The sequence below is a fragment of the Salvelinus namaycush genome, chromosome 1, assembly GCF_016432855.1.
Source record: "Salvelinus namaycush isolate Seneca chromosome 1, SaNama_1.0, whole genome shotgun sequence".
In the NCBI taxonomy this organism is placed as follows: Eukaryota; Metazoa; Chordata; class Actinopteri; order Salmoniformes; family Salmonidae; genus Salvelinus; species Salvelinus namaycush.
The window spans coordinates 73464781-73485920 of NC_052307.1; the positions used below are offsets into that span (position 1 = coordinate 73464781).

At 44.9% G+C, this 21140-nt stretch overlaps 1 protein-coding gene across 2 annotated transcripts in view; it reads left to right on the forward strand.

Annotated features, from left to right (window-relative positions):
• The window catches only part of ppip5k1a (diphosphoinositol pentakisphosphate kinase 1a), a 44082-nt gene that overhangs the window by 16407 nt on the left and 6535 nt on the right, over positions 1-21140 (forward strand). For both annotated transcript variants that reach the window (XM_038994447.1, XM_038994438.1), the window contains exons 7-26: positions 366-467; positions 588-749; positions 1328-1449; positions 2118-2219; positions 2492-2578; positions 3026-3101; positions 4053-4165; positions 4717-4802; positions 5451-5576; positions 5659-5780; positions 5860-6042; positions 6829-6970; positions 7477-7700; positions 8066-8193; positions 8443-8557; positions 8665-8772; positions 8851-8967; positions 9479-9619; positions 9946-10039; positions 13708-13833. In XM_038994447.1, coding sequence (XP_038850375.1) covers positions 366-467; positions 588-749; positions 1328-1449; positions 2118-2219; positions 2492-2578; positions 3026-3101; positions 4053-4165; positions 4717-4802; positions 5451-5576; positions 5659-5780; positions 5860-6042; positions 6829-6970; positions 7477-7700; positions 8066-8193; positions 8443-8557; positions 8665-8772; positions 8851-8967; positions 9479-9619; positions 9946-10039; positions 13708-13833 — 2476 coding nt within the window. The remainder of the gene's footprint in view (positions 1-365; positions 468-587; positions 750-1327; positions 1450-2117; positions 2220-2491; positions 2579-3025; positions 3102-4052; positions 4166-4716; positions 4803-5450; positions 5577-5658; positions 5781-5859; positions 6043-6828; positions 6971-7476; positions 7701-8065; positions 8194-8442; positions 8558-8664; positions 8773-8850; positions 8968-9478; positions 9620-9945; positions 10040-13707; positions 13834-21140) is intronic.

The window sequence follows — 21140 nt, forward strand, 5'->3', positions numbered from 1 at the left end:
AGTAAGCTACTCTGTGTTCTTCCTCTGAAATGGAATAGATCATAAGCGATGTGCAACACTGTGTACTGATGAATGAACCCTAGTCTCTTTCTTTGACTCTGGCTACAGTTGAGTAGTATGGTGGACGTTCATTCAGTCCTAATGTAATCCTGTCGTGTGAAGAGCAGTGTTTCCCAAGTGTTTAGTCCACTGGGCGCCTGCTGGTGGGTAGTTTTATTCTGAGTTGTAGAATGAGTGGTCTGTTTAGTTGGTGGTTCACACCAACAGCTTTCGCTTGATCACAGAGCTAAAGGAGTTTGGGAACCACTGCTGTAGACAGTACGTAGTTCTGCCAGTTCTGACGCTGTTGCCTCTCTGTCCTGTAGATCGGGAGCCGGAGCAGTGTGTACTCCCCAGAGAGCAACGTGAGGAAGACTGGCTCCTACATCTACGAAGAGTTCATGCCAACGGACGGGACGGACGTTAAGGTGTGTTATGCGATTGTCAGTCTGTATTTCTGTTTCTGTCCATCTATGCATATTTGTTTGTTTGTCTTATGCAAGTGCACTGTGTGTGTACTAAATCTCTCCATGTGTATGTGTCCTCAGGTGTATACGGTGGGGCCTGACTATGCCCACGCTGAGGCCAGGAAGTCTCCTGCCCTGGACGGTAAGGTGGAGAGAGACAGCGAGGGGAAGGAGATCCGCTACCCTGTCATGCTCACCGCCATGGAGAAACTAGTGGCCCGCAAGGTCTGCCTGGCATTCAAGGTCAGTTATGGCTCAGTTGGTTGTGGGTTCGATTCCCATGCGGTGCTGAATAGATTCCCACATTATACTGAATAGCCGATAGGTGTGAACTATTTGCTGCTCTGGATAAAATCTACATCAAGTGCCTCTGGGTAGGGGCTATGGGTCGACGTGGAATTGGTCATTGATTTGCCCCTCTTCTATTTGATGAGCTGGTACACAGTTCAGACCTGGGTTCAAATGCTATTTTAGATACCCTATCTGTGCTTCCCTGTTGCAATGGAACCAATAGAAAAGTGCAAACCCCACCCACCTAGCACCCCAGGCAGGCTAAAGAAAGCACTTAACCTATTTGAACCCAGGTCTGACGTACTGTAGCTCCAGGCAGCCTGTTGAGGGCACTCTCAAGCTGATCGATCACTTTGATTGATAAGGGAAGAGAAAACAGAACAGAGGCTGAGGTCATATAAAGGAGAATCAACAAACACACACCCTCAATAAGTACATTTTCCCCCTCTTACCCTGATTGATATTCTCGATAATGCCACCCCCAATTACACTACATGTCATTCCTATCTGACTGTCTTTTCCCCCTGCAGCAAACAGTGTGTGGCTTTGACCTTCTCCGAGCCAACGGTCACTCCTACGTCTGCGACGTCAACGGCTTCAGCTTCGTCAAGAACTCCATGAAGTACTACGACGACTGTGCCAAGATCCTGGGGTACGATGTGCCAGAGGGCTATTTCGGTCATATTGTGTTTTCATAGGGTTACATTATGCCAGGGGTATGCCAGTTCTGACTCCTGGTCCAAGCGGGGAATAGTGTTCTGACTCCTGGTCCAACAGGGGCAGACTTCAGATCCAACCCTGCTGTAGCACAACTGATTAGACTAATTGTGGTCTTTGTTGAAGACTGGTTATTTGAGTTTAGTGTTGGTGCTGGGTTGTAAATTAACCTGACAGCTTCCAGGATCAAGGTTGGCCACCCCCCCTTCTGTAAGCCAATAACATCTAGTCCAGTTCAGCACAAACTGATTAAAGGTAGCCTAGGGTGTCGTTTGGGACAGCTGATCCTGAAACATTTCAAGTTTTTTGGGGTGATTTTTAGCAGACGCTCTTGTCCAGAGCGACATGTAGTTAGTGGATTCATCTTAAGATAGCTAGGTGGAACAACCACATGTCATAGTAAGTACATGTTTCCTCAATAAAGTAGCTATCAGCAATGTCAGTGGGGAAACAAATGATACTACAGATGACTTGCTATTATTATCTCACTAGTTACATAGAAGTTAATAATCCGTCAGAAGATCCAGATGTTGGTAAATGTTGACTGTATGTTAACCATAATGTAATTCTATGATGTGAACTGTGTTTCCTTGTCCTCTGCAGTAATATAGTGATGAGGGAGCTAGCTCCTCAGTTCCACATCCCCTGGTCCATCCCTACTGAGGCTGAGGACATCCCCATCGTCCCAACCACATCTGGCACCATGTGAGTCTCACACACACAGACTTGTATGTTAGTGCATATGATTGGTAAAACGTTTCCAAGACAAACTTGTAGGCGCAAAAACTTTGAGGTAGACAAATGTACAGCTTTACTGTAGCCACAACATAAAAACCACTGCTGTCTCAAGGATAACTGGCTTCACTGTGAAGTTTCTGCTTATTTAGACATGCCAGTGATGGGGTAAAAGTCATTACCCCGACCTACCATCATTGTTCACTCATATTCCTTTTTACTGTCACATTCCCTCCAATCAGGATGGAGTTACGCTGTGTCATCGCAATAATCCGCCACGGAGACCGAACTCCTAAGCAGAAGATGAAGATGGAAGTGCGGAATCCCATGTGAGTTCTTTGGTAACCCTGTATGTAAAGTCTAGGTGTAATGCCTTAGATGTCATGATTGTCAATGACCCCTTAATTGTGTTTAATATTTTTAATTTAACCTTTATTTAACTATTTTACATCTTTAAATCGTGTCATAATAATCCTGACAAATTACCAGTCATTAAGTTTCATGACATCCACTGTTCCATGACGACTCGGCAGGTAGCCTATTGGCCATTAACCGAAATGTCGCTGGTTCGAATCGCAAACAAACTAGATTTCTAAAAATCTGCCGACGTGCCCTTGAGCAAGGCACCTAACCCTAATTGCTCCTGTAAGTCGCTCTGGATAAGAGCATCTGCTAAATAACTAAAATGTAAATATACAAAATAAGTGACTTGATCTCTTTATATATATATATATTTTACTACATTTGGTATAAAATACAATGTCTTTCTCCAATAGGTTTTTTGAATTGTTTGACAAATACGGCGGTTACAAGACAGGGAAACTGAAGCTGAAGAAGCCCAAACAACTGCAGGTAAGTAAATAGAATGAGCGACCAACAAAGCCACACGAGAAGAGGGCGTTATAGTTTCAACGTTTCAGTACAAAGGCCTTTCTGGTCTTGAGAAAGGCCTTTGTACTGAAAAGTTGATATTATACAAACTATATCCTCTTTCCTTGTTACTTCTATAGTATGTATCCCTTTAGGGGATATACTTCACTGTTGATCTTTGTTATTTTACTGACTTTAGCCAAGTAATAAATCAATTCCTGTCACATGTTTGTGTGAATCACATTTGACATGGCTGACTTAACTTTTTAACTGTACTTGTCCATGTGTTTGTGTTAACCACGAGACTGTGAAAATAATTTCCTCCTTGGAGGAGGACAATACGCATGGAAAGTGGATTAGTGTACGTCACATTTCGGTAAAATGTAAGCACAACTGTGGCCACTTCTAACGTGTTACGGTAGCTAGCGAATGAGTGTAGGAGGGATTGTTAACTAACTGTAAATAATACGTCTGGCTAACTTACTTACAGATGCGGTCAAATATATTGGCACTCTTGCATGATTCACTTTCTTCTAAAATCTGTTAATTTCATTTTTGTTTTGTTTACATGTGTGTTTGATTAACAACTGCATAGGATCAAGAAGAAGAAAACAATTGTATATTGAGATACTTCTCTTCATTTGACCACATCTGTACTCAGTAAGATATAACTAACTTGGCTAAATGTGGTTTGAAAGAATTCACTTACTTACAGTTAGTTAGCCATCGCACAGCTCTTTGATCGCAAATGTATCAATTCCTGTGTTTAGATGGTCAAAGCTGTGTAGGAATCCCATTTGACACAACTAATTTCAACTGTCCATTTTGTTTGTGTAAACCACAAGACTGTTAAAATAATTTCCTCAAATGAATACATTCTATTCCATGTCTCTGATGGCTTTGTCATTTTGTCCATCTCCTTTGTGTGGTTAGGAGGTACTGGACATAGCTCGCCAACTGTTGCTAGAACTGGGTGATGGAAGAGAAGACTGCGAGATCGAAGAGAAGAAATCCAAACTGGAGCAGCTGAAGACTGTTCTGGAGATGTGAGTGACGTGTCTAACTAGACCAACGTGTTATTAGGCACACAATCTCACCTGGGGAGTCTTGACTTTCTGGGCCATCGTAGTTCTATCAAAATGTCATCAAACTAGATTGTGGTAAAAATCTGAACTGGACAATGCACATAATCTCCAGTTTTGTCTGTGCAATCACAAAGCTGTAAAGTAGTGTATGGAACCTGTAGGATAGTCCAATCAGATGTAATTCTTAGACATTTGAAAGATTGAGGAAGAGAGAATCAGTTGTCTTTGAACTGGTAACTAGTTTTATGATGATGACAAATGATCTACAAGCAGCCAGAACAAAGTTGAGGCTGTTTTTTTTTTTTAAATGTCCGTGACTAACTGGTTCTGCATTCAACAACACTATCATTGCGAAGTCCCTGATTTCCAGGCGTGTTTTGGCTAGCTAGACAATGACAAGTTGGCTGAAGCAGAAACAGACTGACACCCAGGCTATTCAATGCATGATTGACTGGACATGGGGACAGTCATAACACATGGTTCCCCCTTTTTTCTATTCCTGTCTTTTCCAGGTATGGCCACTTTTCTGGGATCAACAGAAAAGTGCAGATCACCTACCTGCCCCATGGGCAGCCCAAAACATCCAGCGAGGAGGAAGGTATGGAGAAAACGGAGGAAACATTTCACCTCTACTGCTTAGATCATAGGGGGGCAGCTTTCCCCCAGTCACCAGCACCATGTACGATATGTCTGAGTTGCATTTGTAGAAAAAGTGTTCTACCGTAAAACGTCCCTTACGCGCCAAGCCTCCAGCAAGCATCAGTGTCTTATGGTAGCCAGATATCACTAGACATTCCAGCAAATAAACACTGGTCTCTAGTAAGAGCTGGGTATCAGTTTCTCCTCACATGAACACATCAAATTGCCACTCTGCTCCAGTTCATAGTCATAGTTTCTCTATCTAGTGCTAGACATTTGAGCCCTGCATGTCAAAAACACAGTTGGTATTGCCAATTAGTAAGTTTTATCACAGAGTGGTAGGTAGGTGATCTGCAGTTACTTTTGCGCAATCTTCATTTTCTCATTTTGTAACATGCTTTGTGTGCTAAATGTAACACAAGTGTTGTCAATTTCAAACTGGGCTATCAGTGATAGGAATTGTATTAAATGCCTGAGTACAATACGTACTGGTCTCCAACCAAACTCAACTTCACACACAGTTAAAGCCAGCCTGGGCATTGAATTGAGGGTTTACGATACGTAGGATTGAATTGATTGCTAGTTAAGCTGATGTGTTGTTCCACAGACACACGTAAGGAGTGCCCTTCTCTGCTGCTGGTGTTGAAGTGGGGAGGGGAGCTGACCCCAGCAGGCAGGGTACAGGCTGAAGAGCTGGGCAGGGCCTTCCGCTGCATGTACCCCGGAGGACAAGGTGAGACACACACACACACCAAAACACTGCTGCCAACTATGTTCACTGGAAAAAAACATCTGATCATTGTCTGTCGTTCTAGGAGACTACGCTGGGTTCCCTGGCTGCGGGTTGCTACGGTTACACAGCACGTACCGACACGACCTCAAGATCTACGCGTCTGACGAAGGCAGAGTGCAGATGACCGCCGCAGCTTTCGCCAAGGTAACCACTAGGCATCAGAGGTTAGAGGTCAAAGCTCTTTGTGTGTGTAAATGTGTTTATCTGAGTGTTTGCTTGGCAGGGTCTGCTGGCGTTAGAGGGAGAGTTGACGCCCATCCTTGTGCAGATGGTGAAGAGTGCCAACATGAACGGCCTGCTGGACAACGACAGCGACTCGCTCAGCGGCTGCCAGCACCGCGTCAAGGCCCGTCTCCACGAGATCATGCAGAAAGACCAGGAGTTCACCGAGGAGGACTACGATAGGGTAATTGATGTCATTGAATTCCTGCTCAGCCAATCACTAAGTGCAACCGACCTGGGTAGTGTTCAGGGCACACTGTAGCAAAACTTTGTACGATGCAAAACAAAAACAGACTAGTAGATAGTACCTGCCCATTCACTCCGTTTTGGGACGTTTTCATTGGTTTTGTGCCTCAGGTATCAAACTCGGGTCGTCTGTGTGCCCTAGCCTAGGCATTAACTTGGGGCGCTGACACGAGTCTTATCAGGAAAGCATAGGTAGATCACCATACTACCTCCATTACGAAAAACAAGCTATAAAGAAAAGGGGTTAGAGTGAAAAAGAAATAGGCATTGTTACAAAGTCTCTAAAGTAAATCTAGCCTCCGGAAGGGCTTAATCGTAATGAGGTTTGCAAGCGGAACAAGCTTCCTTTTCCACAAATCCTTTCTGAAGCTTTTAGTTTCCTCCTCATCCTTTCTAATGCGTCTTACTGAATGGGAAAGGACAGAAGCTAGGCTAAATCAAGCTGGAGCTAGGCTAAATCAAGCTGGAGCTAGGCTAAATCAAGCTGGAGCTAGGCTAAATCATACGTGATTGAGATGATGTATAGAAACTAGTGATTGCTACAGGAGGGTGGAAATTGTTCTGCTATGTTATTGCTCTGCTCTTTGATCATTCTGGGCTCTGTAATTGGTTGTAATGAGAGCAAAGCGGATTTAGATGTTTTAAGCTGTTCATTATTGCATAATGTTCTTTAGCGAGATGTGTGTGTGTGTGTGTGTGTGTGTGTGTGTGTCCGTCCGTCCAGCTGGCCCCTACAGGTGCAGCCTCTGTGGTTAACTCTATGAGGATTGTGGAGAACCCTGTGATGACATGTGACCAGGTCTACACACTCATCCAGAGTCTCACCTCCCAGATACGCAAGAGACTAGAGGACCCCAAATCTGCAGGTACACCCTTTTGTTAACATAGTATAGCACTGTGATGGTGTTATTTCAGCTCGGTACAATGTTGAACGCTAACCATACATTGGCCATCAATACAGCACAAGGTGAGGTGGATCTGCAGCTACTCTCTGTTATCATCTATGCATAGTCACTTTAATAACTACCTACATGTACATATTACCTCGACCAACCGGTGCCACCGCACATTGACTCTGTACCAGTTCCCCCCTGTATATAGTTTCGCTGTTGTTATTTTACTGCTGCTCTTTAATTACTTGTTACTTTTATTTCTTTTATGTTTTTTTGTTTTTTTTTAACTGCGTTGTTGGTTAGGGGCTCGTAAGTAAGCATTTCACTGTAAGGTCTCCTACACCTGTTGTATTCGGCGCATGTAACTAATACAATTTGATTTGTACCAATCCCAGACTACTGTGTTTCTCCTACCCGTCTTCTACTTCCTCTTCTCCTCCTCCTCCATCTCCTTTTCTTCCTCTCCTCTTGACCCTCAGACCTGCAGCTGTACCACAGTGAGACTCTGGAGCTGATGCTGCAACGCTGGTCCAAGCTGGAGCGGGACTTCCGGATGAAGAGCGGCCGCTACGACATCAGCAAGATCCCGGATATCTACGACTGCGTGAAGTACGACGTGCAGCATAACGACACGCTGGGCCTGGAGGACACACTGGAGCTGTTCAGGCTGTCCCGAGCCCTCGCCGACATCATCATACCACAGGTGAGGGAGAGAGGAAAGGAGGGGTGGAGAGATGGATGGAATGGTGAGTGGAGAGATGGGTGGGTGGATGGATGTTTGGAGAGATGGATGGATGGATACTCTGGAGCTGTTCAGATTGTCACATGCCCTCGCTGATATTATCATACCACAGATGAGGAAGGAGGGTTGGGTGGGTCAGTTGTAAGCGGTAGATGGATACTCTGGAAGTCCACAGGCTGTCAGAGGCTCTGGCTGACATCCTCATACCTACTGTTGATGGACACCAGTCACTGTTTATATGCTCCCAGACTTTGTATATAGCAACGCTCTGACCGCTGTGTGTCTTAGGCAGGGAGTAATTCTCACGACTTATGTATTGTCCTCAGGAATACGGCATTAACAAAGTGGAGAAGCTGGACATAGCGTACGCCTACTGCCTACCTCTTGTCAAGAAGATCCAGCTGGACCTTCAGAGGACCCACGAGGATGAGTCAGTCAACAAACTCCATCCACTGTGAGTCTTGACACAGGGCAGCAATAGTCAAGTTGCACCTAGACGCTGATTTAAGGTCAGTTGCGTTTCCTCTCTCCGAATGGTTAAGATTTGGAAAGGGTGAGCTGATCCTAGATCTGCGTCTAAAGGCAACTGCAACATGAAGTTGTAGCTCAGTCAATTATGTCCCACATATGTCTTTGTTCACAGGGTCCATGTTTGACGGCAACTTAAATAAAACAGTGATGTTCTGTTTCTCTGGCGACTCAGGTACTCTCGAGGAGTGATGTCACCAGGTCGCCACGTGCGGACACGTCTGTACTTCACCAGCGAGAGTCACGTCCACTCTTTACTCAGCACCTTCCGCTACGGAGGCCTGCTTGACGTAAGCACATAACTACCACAGAGGAACTACGGTTACCTAGAACTACATTTCCCTGAACAACAGCAACAGAACTACATTCGATCCAATAATTGGTGTGTGTGTGACAGGAGGAGAAGGACCAGCAGTGGAAGCGGGCGATGGACTACCTTGGTGCCGTTTCTGAACTCAACTACATGACCCAGATAGTTATCATGCTGTATGAGGACAACAACAAGGTAGTGGTGTGTGTTTCTGTAGTAGGTGTGTGTCTGTTTCCCTTTCTTTCACTAAGCCCTCTCTGTGCTGGCCCTCAGGACCCGTCGTCAGAGGAGCGTTTCCATGTGGAGCTTCACTTCAGCCCTGGGGTCAAAGGTTGCGAGGAGGAGGAGAAAGCACCAATGGGCTTCGGCTTCCGTCCCGCTTCCGCAGAGGTAACAGTGTTTAATGTCTGGTCCTAATGTTAATCTAATAGGATGTTTTCACATATGAAATTCACTACCCTGGTTTGGTTTTGAGGCATTTCTGAGAATTCTACAAAATATATTATGGTTTAACAAGAACTAAAAATAACTGTTTCACGGTGCAATTTGCAAGATGCACATTCTACATGACTTAGCAAGCTAGCTTGTTTACAACGGGCAAAAGTTTATCGCTACTCGGGCTGCCGTGTCACAAAGCCTGATACTCTGGTCCTGGATCTTGAACCCACCACTCTCGCAGGTCCAGGATTCATTCAGCCAAGGTTTGTTTGAGTTTCACGCATGCTTTATAGCGTGGATCAGGGTACCAAACGATCCAGCTTCCGGATCATACAGGGAAATGTGAAAGTGCCCATAGTGGTACATCAATGCCCTGTGAAGTGTGTGGGTATGTTATATTGTGTTTTTTAAATGTGTTGTGTGCACGCGCCCCATGTCTGTGTCACCCTTCTTCCTGGTTCAGAATGATGAGAAACAGACAGACCCTGGCAGCTTGGAGGATCTATCACGTGACGAGCCCGACCGGGCCCTACCACTCTCTGAGCCAATGGGCATCCACCGGAGATCCCCTCTGATTCGCAACCGCAAGACTGGGTCTATGGAGGTAAAATCTCTCTCACACACACACAACCTTCTATTGTCAATAAAGCCAGAGGTAGGAGTAGTGGTAGTAGCAGCAGCAGTGAAAGATGAGAAGGATTGCAAGCATCTTTTGACTATAGAGATATACTATAAGACATTTGTGTTCCATGAGTTAGGATGCAGCCATAAGCCAGGGCTTTCCTGCTGTATTGTTGCTCTGAGTTACTTGTCTGTCTGGCAGAGATAACATGTGGTCCTTCAGTCTGGCAGCCAGTGATGGAGATCTGTGTATGGTGTCAGACGCTCTGAATTTGCTCCTTACCATATAATGTGTGTGTGTCACCCCAGGTCCTGTCGGAGACGTCTTCATTCAAAGCAGGCAGCTACCGTCTCTTCCCCTCCTGCTCTCGCCAGTCCCCTGAGATGAAGCAGAGTGGTCTAGGTGGGTGTCTCCTTCCTCCCTGCTCCCTAACACACTCAGATCTAGGATCAGTTTCCCCTCCCCCAATCCTAGCCTTAACCATTAGTGGGGGGAATACAAAATGAACCTCAGAGCAACATATAAGGGCAACTTTACCCAATCCTTCCCTTCCCTTACACTGTAGCTATGGCAACTGTGTTTACCTATATCACCCCAACTCTCATTAAAGCCTATGATGGTAGAGGGAGGGGTGGCATGGTGCTCTCACTGTCTATTTCTGATAGAAATCAACCTGGAGTTAGTACAGTATCTATGGACCATGCTAGAGGCCTAGCTAGGTACTAGTCCTGTGTATCTTAGTTGGTAGAGCATGGCACTTGCAACGCTAGTGTTGTGGGTTTGATTCCCATGGGGGACCGGTATGAAAATGTATGCACTCACTACTGCTCTGGATAAGAGCGTCTGCTAAATTACTAAAATGTCAAGCTAGGCACATACGGACCATGCTAGAGGCCTAGCTAGGTACATACGGACCATGCTAGAGGCCTAGCTAGGTACATACGGACCATGCTAGAGGCCTAGCTACTGTAGGTACATACGGACCATGCTAGAGGCCTAGCTACTGTAGGCACATACGGACCATGCTAGAGGCCTAGCTAGGTACATACGGACCATGCTAGAGGCCTAGCTAGGTACATACGGACCATGCTAGAGGCCTAGCTAGGTACATACGGACCATGCTAGAGGCCTAGCTACTGTAGGCACATACGGACCATGCTAGAGGCCTAGCTACTGTAGGCACATACGGACCATGCTAGAGGCCTAGCTACTGTAGGTACATACTGACCATGCTAGAGGCCTAGCTACTGTAGGTACATACTGACCATGCTAGAAGCCTAGCTACTGTAGGTACATACGGACCATGCTAGAGGCCTAGCTACTGTAGGCACATACGGACCATGCCAGAGGCCTAGCTACTGTAGGTACATACTGACCATGCCAGAGGCCTAGCTACTGTAGGTACATACGGACCATGCTAGAGGCCTAGCTACTGTAGGTACATACGGACCATGCTAGAGGCCTAGCTACTGTAGGTACATACGGACCATGCTAGAGGCCTAGCTACTGTAGGTACATACTGACCATGCTAGAAGCCTAGCTACTGTAGGTACATACGGACCATGCTAGAGGCCTAGCTACTGTAGGTACATACGGACCATGCTAGAGGCCTAGCTAGGCACATACGGACCATGCTAGAGGCCTAGCTACTGTAGGTACATACGGACCATGCTAGAAGCCTAGCTACTGTAGGTACATACGGACCATGCTAGAGGCCTAGCTACTGTAGGCACATACGGACCATGCTAGAGGCCTAGCTACTGTAGGCACATACGGACCATGCTAGAGGCCTAGCTACTGTAGGCACATACGGACCATGCTAGAGGCCTAGCTACTGTAGGCACATACGGACCATGCTAGAGGCCTAGCTACTGTAGGCACATACGGACCATGCTAGAGGCCTAGCTACTGTAGGCACATACGGACCATGCTAGAAGCCTAGCTACTGTAGGCACATACGGACCATGCTAGAGGCCTAGCTACTGTAGGCACATACGGACCATGCTAGAGGCCTAGCTACTGTAGGCACATACGGACCATGCTAGAGGCCTAGCTACTGTAGGTACATACGGACCATGCTAGAAGCCTAGCTACTGTAGGCACATACGGACCATGCTAGAAGCCTAGCTACTGTAGGTACATACGGACCATGCTAGAGGCCTAGCTACTGTAGGCACATACGGACCATGCTAGAGGCCTAGCTACTGTAGGTACATACGGACCATGCTAGAGGCCTAGCTACTGTAGGCACATACGGACCATGCTAGAAGCCTAGCTACTGTAGGTACATACGGACCATGCTAGAGGCCTAGCTACTGTAGGCACATACGGACCATGCTAGAGGCCTAGCTACTGTAGGCACATACGGACCATGCTAGAGGCCTAGCTACTGTAGGCACATACGGACCATGCTAGAGGCCTAGCTAGGTACATACGGACCATGCTAGAGGCCTAGCTACTGTAGGTACATACGGACCATGCTAGAGGCCTATTCAAGTGGTAGCCAGGTTTTCGGTTTTAAAATTGTAGGGATGTGTAGTTATCTTGTCACTGATTTTCTTTTATTTATTTTTAATCCGAGTTTTGGTAAAAATGTATGTTTTTATGATTAACCATCCTAATGATAATTCTTTTGATTTTCCAAGTGCATCTACTCTAATTTAGAATTTTCCTAACAGTTGAGAAACTTACTTTGAACTTACTGGTTTGAATGCTAATATTAGCGTTATAACATTGAATCAGCTGGGCCATGGTCATTAACACCATATTAGGAAGGAATAGGGTTCCATTTTCAATGCAAAATGGTGTTTTCCTGCTTTTTAAATGGAGGTCAATGGAGAAAGATTTTTTAAACTGATTGAATGGCTATTTTTACCAGTTGATTACACAAATAAATTACACATAAACAAGAATCACTTGCCTCCAACCAAATTAATTAGATTTTTGTGTAATTTAGTCCAGGCCATAATTATAATAATTTTTTACAAAAGAAGACAATTAGATTTTTCACTTCAAAGTAAATCAAATTATGTGCAGTTGTAAACCAAACAAATACATGTGTGTACAAAAAATGTAAAAATGTAAACTTATTTTAGAAGAAATAGTGAAGCGTGCAAAGCTGCCAATATATTTGACCGCATCTGTGTAACTATGAAGTGACATGTACCGACTTAAACCTTTTCACACCACTCATCTGAGCCAAGCTGGCCTGGTTACGCACCCACCATAGTTGCTGGAACTGTGCTGGAAAGGATCATGTGAAAAGAAAATTACAATCTAAATATAATGATAATATTCCATTTAGCAGATTATTTTATCCAAGGTGACTTATAGTACAGTGAGTGCCTCCATTTCTTATGTGTATGTGTGATACCTTTAGGAATTGAACCTACGACCTTGACATTGCTAGCGTCACTCTCTTACCAGCTGAACCACATATTATCAGAGCCAGTAAGGTCTGGCCGGAGCGCTAATGTGAAAAGGGTATTAAATAATCCTAGTGGCTCATAATAAGTCTATTTACAGTAGATCCCTTGGCCTTGCATAGGTTAGGAGTCGGGATGTTTAATGACCTTGGTATGGGGAGTCATGTGACTACTACACCTGGGTTCAAACACTATTTGAAATCTTGCAAATACTTGTGGTGTTAGCTCTAGTCTGCCTAGAGTGAGTGTCAGATGTACAGGGTTTTATTTATTCATCTTTTATTTAATCTTTATTTAACTAGGCAAGTCAGTTAAGAACAAATTCTTATTTACAATGACGGCCTAGGAACAGTGCCTTGTGCCTTGTTTGGGGGTAGAATGACAGATCTTTACCTTGTTAGCTCGCCCAACACTCTAACCACTAGGCTACCTGCCGCCCACGGTTTCCACTTTAAAACTGTTCTGTTGGTTCCTTTGCGCCAGACAAGCTCAACAAGCCCAGATACAGTATTTGATAGGATTTCAAACAGTATTTCAACCCAGGTCTGCTAAGTACCTCTCTCCCCTCATGCTAACTGAGTCAGAGCATTGTTTGAATAACTGCATGTTGTGTTGTGGTGACTAATTCCCCCACCCCTCCCACAGGATCTCAGTGTGCGGGACTCTTCAGCACCACTGTCCTGGGAGGCTCCTCTAGCGCCCCCAACCTGCAGGACTACGCGCGCACACACCGGAAAAAGTTCTCCTCAGGCAGCCTGTCCTATAAAGACGGTATGTGGCCAAGATCCTATTTCTAATTCCTCTAGCCTAGAGAGACACACAGTGGATGGTATTGTTAGACCTGGGGTGGGCAACCCTGGTCCTGCACACCCTGTGGCTATCTAGGACCATCTAGGACCATGGTTGTCTAACCCTGCATTAGACTGCTGGCCACCAGACCTCCATACCATCCCTCACATTGCATAGTCACACACCAAGCAGGGCGGGTTTCCCTTCATACTTGTAATGCACCTTGGTGTATTTCACACTACTGAGCTGAACCGTACTGAGCCAAACCAAGCTGAGCTGGCCTGGTCATATTCACCATAGTTGCTGGAACCATGCTGTAAAGGAGAAATATGAAAATAAATGATCCAAGCCAGCACAGTTCGGGTCGGCACGATAGTGTGAAAATGGTCATTTCTAGCCAGTAGCCAAGTTGTTGTTGTTGTCTTGCCAAGACCACGATGTAGCCTGCGTAGATACACGTAGAAACAGTGTGGCACCCAGATTAAGGAGCTTTGACATTTTTGGAATATGGAACATAAGTTTGTCAGTTGACGATGACATTTCTTCCTTAAAGACTGGCAAAGCACAAAGCCTGAAAAGATCAATTGGGTCCACAAGGTAGTAGCCACAGCTGAACATATTCCCTTAGAAACCCTGACCTAAATCAGATGTTACACCACTGTTGTGAGCTCATATTTGTTGCATGGTTCATGTTTTGGTATTCATATCTGTTTAACATGGTCTTACAACTATTTACACGCAATAAGGCTAACATAGAACACTTATCTAACTCACTACTGTAGGTTTCCTGCCTCCTTCAATACCAACCTGCTGGCACATAGTGCTGCAGTATAATTAGGAAATATCTGTTTAGACTTTTCTTGTGAAATATCTGTACTGCTTCCATATCAAGTGTCCAGTAGAAACTAGGCTAAATGTCAAAGCTGTATAAATTATCTTCAGTTGAATGGTGAAAAAAATCATCTGTAGGCCTATTTATAATGTTGACTTTAAGACATTCTAAATGGACTTGTACGATTTATTTATATATATATGTATATTTTCAAATGATTTCTAGAATGTTCCCATGGTTTCCTGATCAGAGTTGAATGTATTTATGAGACTCGGTCAGCAGATGGCTCTGGAGCTCTAGCTCCCATTCAATGATGAGCACAGTGTGCCATTGTCCATACTCTTACTTGGCCATGTTTGCTCTTACAATTTGCACATATTTGCGCTGATATCACGATGCACACAAATGAGTGATTAGGCCATTCTGTATTTGGATCTGTTTGAGCCTAAATGACAGTTTTGTTTTTGTTTTTTTATGGAGAGAATGCCCTCATCATTAATTGCTGTCATTGACGGTCAAGAGATGCCATTTTGTGTTTACCTGTACATACCAACTTTACGTAGCAGTCAAGCTTTTGAGTTGTTCATTGTCTTTTGTGTTCTCTAGACCAGCAGACATGAGACGACAAAGCTGTCTGTAGTTGGCTGTCCACATGGTGTCACTGTGATGTTGTCATAGCTGTTTTTCTATTGGGCTGCCATCTTCTCGGTTGTCTTGTTGCGTCTCACTCAGTGTCGAGTCACGCTCATCATGTCTGCTGTTCCATTAAGTCTATCATTCGCGTCCTTACTCTTGTTACTGATCATGAAAAACATCTGAATCGGAGATCACTGATCTTTGGTGTTCTCATACATAGTCCCTTTTGAAGAACCTATATTGACATGATTAGTGCTTGTGTGTGCGTGCATGTGTCTGTGAAGCTGGCCTTCCAGAAAAATGATTGTGTTGAGCAGTACTTTGCTGTTAGTCTTGATGCTTTGTTACTTCGAACAATACTCCAAGCTTTTGATATAGTTTGCCCAGCACCGTGGCACACCTGAAGGGCTGATAACCTAATTCACAATGGAATGGGCAAGCTAAATCAAACGCACCATATCTCTCTCCTCCTGTATTTGGGATGCAACACATCTGAAGGGAGTGGTTGGAGTTGGGGGCGTGTATGGGCCTACATCATACGTACCGCTAAATGTCCCTCATCGTTGAGAAGTTGTCAAGATGGGAAATGGGTTTTTGTTTTCCTTTTTTGTCTTCCATCTCCTACATTTCCAGCCGTCTCATTTCGTCCTGTCACCATGAGAGATTTTCATCCAATGTGCCTGTAATTTGATCTTGAAAGTGTCCGCACTTCTAACACACGTTGTACCTCGTCAATTATAGACCATCTAGCGTGTTCCTACAAAAGATCCTGCCTGTCTGTCCCTCTTATGTCCCTTTTTTATCTTAACTCCTCTTAGAACCACAAACGCTTCACATGGAGTAACGTGTTTACTTTTCTGCTATGGCCCCTAAATGCCTCCCACCTGTAGCACTGTACCTAACGCCATAAAAACTATTTCAAGAAGAGTTAACACCCCTCCCACCAAGACATCCAGTGTACACACACACACAAACCCTTTGCAGGTGCTCTGTGACCGATGGTAACACTAGTGACCTTTCTCTATTTCCTCAGAGTTGTTGTCTATGCCGGCAGTAAAGAGATTTTCTGTGTCGTTTGCAAAGCATCCGACTAATGGTACGTCTGCTTCTTTCCGGTATATTTCACCTCCGTTTGTCTTGCATGTCTTTGGAAATCTCTCTTTATTTGTACATTTCGGTTCGTGGCCTTTACTACCATGTTTCCCAACCCTCTGGGGTTTTCAGTTTTTCTTCTGTCTACCCATTCACTTTATCACTACCCCACATACTCTTTGTTACAGAATTTTCACCCTCACCTAATGATTCAATGTTTGTCAGTGGATAGATTGTGTGTGTGTGTACATAGATGTGTATTATTTATGTTGAAGATGTGTATTGAAACCATCTCTTGAAAACACCAACCAAAAACCCTCACCAACTCCTAACCCTTCCCCTGTTTCTTGTGACTTCAGTCCCCTCTATTCTCATTTAATATTCTGCATTGGCAACCTAAGCTACAACTTATACCCTACACTTTTGAATAGGTGACTGGATAACTGAATAAACTGTTTTGCAGTCTAGATTGACTGGGACAGAACGATTGGCGGTTACTGCTAAACGGGGAAAGGGTTAACGTGTTTAAAAAATAAATTAAAAAATGTTGTACCACGTATGGTTGTCATGATATGGATGAATCTGCATATGACCAATGTGTTTGTTTGATTGTGCTTGTGAAATACCCAGCTCATTGTTTTCCAGGAACCTTTTCAGTACATTGGGCTTTTGAACACTTTCCTTGAGACACCGGTTATATTCACTGGGTAGTGGGCACCAAACAGGAGTCAAATGTTTTTAAACAGAAAACGAGAATTCAAATCACTCTTCCGTTTTATGAAAATATTTTACTCCTGGTTGGGGCCTACAAGCTATGTAGTGAAAGTTAAAACATGATCATTATATTGGAGGAGTTTAGACATTTTCTTTGCAACACTGTCAAGGAAGAACTGGTTTTCGAGAGAAATATTGGAAGCTCCTTTATCCAAAGTGTGCATTCATTTTTGTGCAAGTGCCCCCAGGAAGAATCAAACTCACACTCCAAGCACCATGCTCTACCAACTAAGCCACACAGGCAACTACAACATAAAACAGACCACTGTGTATCAACTGTATATTTCAGAGGGTCTATGTAGTGTATACAGCAGGGCTCTCCAACCCTGCTGTAGGTTTTCACTCCAACCCTAATATAGCACACCTGGAATGAAGGCTTTTATTTACAGTCTTGCCTTTGTTGCAGTCAGGAGGAACTCCATGTCCAATCACTAAATACCTGGAGAAAATTATAATTAGATTGACACATGAAAACGGTACCTGCTCTGAGCACACTTCACACTCTGGGGTCCATTATTCTGACTGTAGGGACGTTGGTTAGGGACAGGTGTACTTGGCCACTGCCTGTGGGGTCCAGTATTCTGACTGTAGGGACGTTGGTTAGGGACAGGGACAAGTGTACTTCTGACTGTAGGGACGTTGGTTAGGGACAGGGACAGGTATACTTGGCCACTGCCTGTGGGGTCCTGTATTCTGACTGTAGGGATGTTGGTTAGATACAAGTGTACTTCTGACTGTAGGGATGTTGGTTAGGGACAGGGATAGGTGTACTTGGCCACTGCCTGTGAGGTCCAGTATTCTGACTGTAGGGATGTTGGTTAGGGACAGGTGTCCTTGGGTAACTGCCACCGTTGGAGCCAATACTGCTGGAGGGCAGAGCCACTTCTGGAGAAGACCACAGTTGGACTGTTGGACTGTGTATTATATGCTGCGCTGCCTATGGGATCTCATAAAGCAAAAGTTGAAATACTGTACATAGCATGTCTGTTTAGGCCTACTAGGATACTCAGTCCAGTTAAATGAGAAATGGATACTTGTCTGCTTGCTGTACAATACTTCAACCACTAGAAAATGTGTGTATGCATGGCCTAAAGTTTGAGGGGAGGTAAGGGAAACTGGCTCACGTATATTTCGGGGTATATTTTGTGCGTACCAAATGTTTTTAAATGAGGGCCCTAAAATGTAATTCCAGTACATGAACACAGCACCTAATTGCTTTTATGGGATTTATTTTATTTTGTAATGACAGTCATTTTATTTTAAGCAACTTGAAGCATGTTAATCCACAGCTGTGTGTATATGTTGACTTTGATAGGGACACAGGATGACACGTCTGCTGTGGCTGTTGTTCCCCCTCTGTGGTGGCCTGTGTCAGGTACAGTAATGAATGAGGCTAAGGTTTACATCCAACTGCAGCTTTATGCAACCTGTCAAACAGGATTGATTGTACAAAATTATTGTGGCACGGCAAAAACGCTATGCACGCTGGACCGCTTTCGTGTAGTGTATTTTTATTGGACACCAGATTGTCTCAGCGTTTTGAACATCTTCAGTTCTATCACAAATGCTCCTATGTGGTCTCTCAACTTGAAACTAGTCAATGCTGTTAAAAAATGAAATGCATTAAATACAAACGCAATATTGACATTTCCTCTGTGGATTTTCATTGGATTTGTTTTTCTGTCTTCTAAACCTATAGATTGTATCCCAGAGCTTTTTCCGTAACCAAGATGAGATTGCAGTGGAGCCATGTGATACGCTATTCTGTCTTTTGGAGTTTGAGGCGTTTCTCTCTGTCAATGCTGGGGACAGTTGGAGGTCTTGTGCAAACCTGTGGGATGATTGGGTTGGATGGGGTCCGCTGAATGTTGCTTGAAGGTTTTTGCCATTTATGGTAGCTGGTCCAGAGCATGGAGGAATGGAATGGTTGACAGGAGAAGGTTGGCTGTTAGAAATAGCAGTAATTTACTGTACCTCCAAGTCACCCCATCTCTGTACACACAATGGGTGATACCTCTCCTCCCAGTCACCCCTTCTGTCCGCACAATGGGTGATACCTCTCCCCCTCCTGCCAGTCTCCCCCTCTCTGTCCACACAATGGATGATACCTCTTCTTTGTCCTTCCCCCCATTTACCTCTGCTGTGTCATTCATCCACTCCCTCTCCTCATTTACTCCCCCCCTTACTGTCCTTCTTTCCTCTCTTCCCCCTCTACTTTCTATCCTCCTATTCCTCTCGCATCCTCCTCTGCCTCCCACCTCATCTATCCACCCCTCCCTGCTCTCCTCCTATCTCTCCGACTCCCTCCTCTCGCATCCTCCTCTGCCTCCCACCTCATCTATCCACCCCTCCCTGCTCTCCTCCTATCTTTCCCACTCCCACCTCTCTGGCTCTCCTCCTCCATCCTTCTCATCTTCTTCCCTCATCCTTTATGGTCATCCTCTGCCTCCCCTCCTCCGTCCATCTCCTCCTACCCTGCTCCATCTGTCCTATCCTCTCTCCTGTTCCTCCTTCCCCAGAGCCCTTGGAGGAGCACCACGTGGCCCAGCTGTTGAGGCGCTTCTCCACTGATGCCAGCCTGTGCCGCCCTCTCTCTCTGGACGGGGCGCTGGCCCACCACCTCAACCAGTGCTCCTACCACCTCCGCCTCTTCCGTAACTGGCTCATCTCTGGCCAAGACCCCCTAGAGTACTTCCACGGTCAGCCCCCCAGCCCCTCTTCAACCCCCTGCCCTCCTATGCCCTTTAAACCCTCTGCTGTACTGCTTGCAGATCTGAGGTTTGGTACTGGTGTGCTGCTAGTTGCTGCCGCCGCAGTTGACTTTCGCCGCTTTGCCTTCAGGGGTTTGTTTGACGCATGCTTGCCTGCGACTTTTGGGAGAGCGGCTTGTCATTGGTGTGGCTTTTTCAGGTGTCTTGCATTAGTTAACTGAATCTTATTTCCTCCCTGCAGTTCAGTTCTTATTTGATCTTGCTTCTTTTTAGTGCTAATGGTCTTCATTTGACTGACTGTTCCCAACGTAGGTCTTTTGAACCAGGAACTGGCTGCAGTTTGGAATGTAGCTTAGCTAGTGGATGGATGTTGTCAGATGCTGTTTGTCTTAAATGAAACCCATTGTGTTGTATAACACTGCACAGCCTGTGACTAGATCACCTGTCTGAGATTAAACAACTACCTAGGTATTACTAGAAAACCAGGGAAATCATTGGTTTCTGGTTGAAATGACATCATAATTACATAATATCAACTAGTTTCTGGTTATAATGACATTAGTTCAACCAGTTTTGCCCACTAGGATGTTCCTGATACAACATACTCAAACTGTGTGGCAGTTCAATTTAGCATAGTAACAGCATCCCTGTCTGGTTGGTGTAGACTTTGGTTATTGCGTTTCTATCCAATAGAGTGAACTTGGTTGTAAACTGTTTTTCGCGATTGATGTGAAATGTACACGGATTGCAGTGCACAGTGAATGGATGGTCTATCGACTGGACTGATTTGTTGCTTTGTAGACACCTTGGGCTGTGTGTTCCGGTGCTTTACTGACTGTCAATAAGACCCGTTTCACTCTACTGAGTCAAGCTGAACTGTACTGCCCTGGTTACACATCCACCATAGTGGCCGAAAAAGACAGTGAAGATAATATTCAAACCCGTACAGTTGGGGTCGGCGCAGTAGTGTGAAAGACAGCGTGCATGTCTGTCTTGCTTCCTGGATATGGTTTGAGTCGTGTGTCCACTACAATGTATAAAAATGTGTTGTACAGTAGACAGAAAGCGTACCCAAACTCGCTTCAACCCAGCCTGGACAAAAAAGGGAATTGAGTGCTCGACTGAGGGACTGGAAAATCCCAAATAGCATTTCTTACCCCAGGACACTTCAGCAGGTGACAATATATAAAAAGGAGCGCTCTGTGTCTGCATTGATCTGAGTATTTATTGACGGGACATATGTC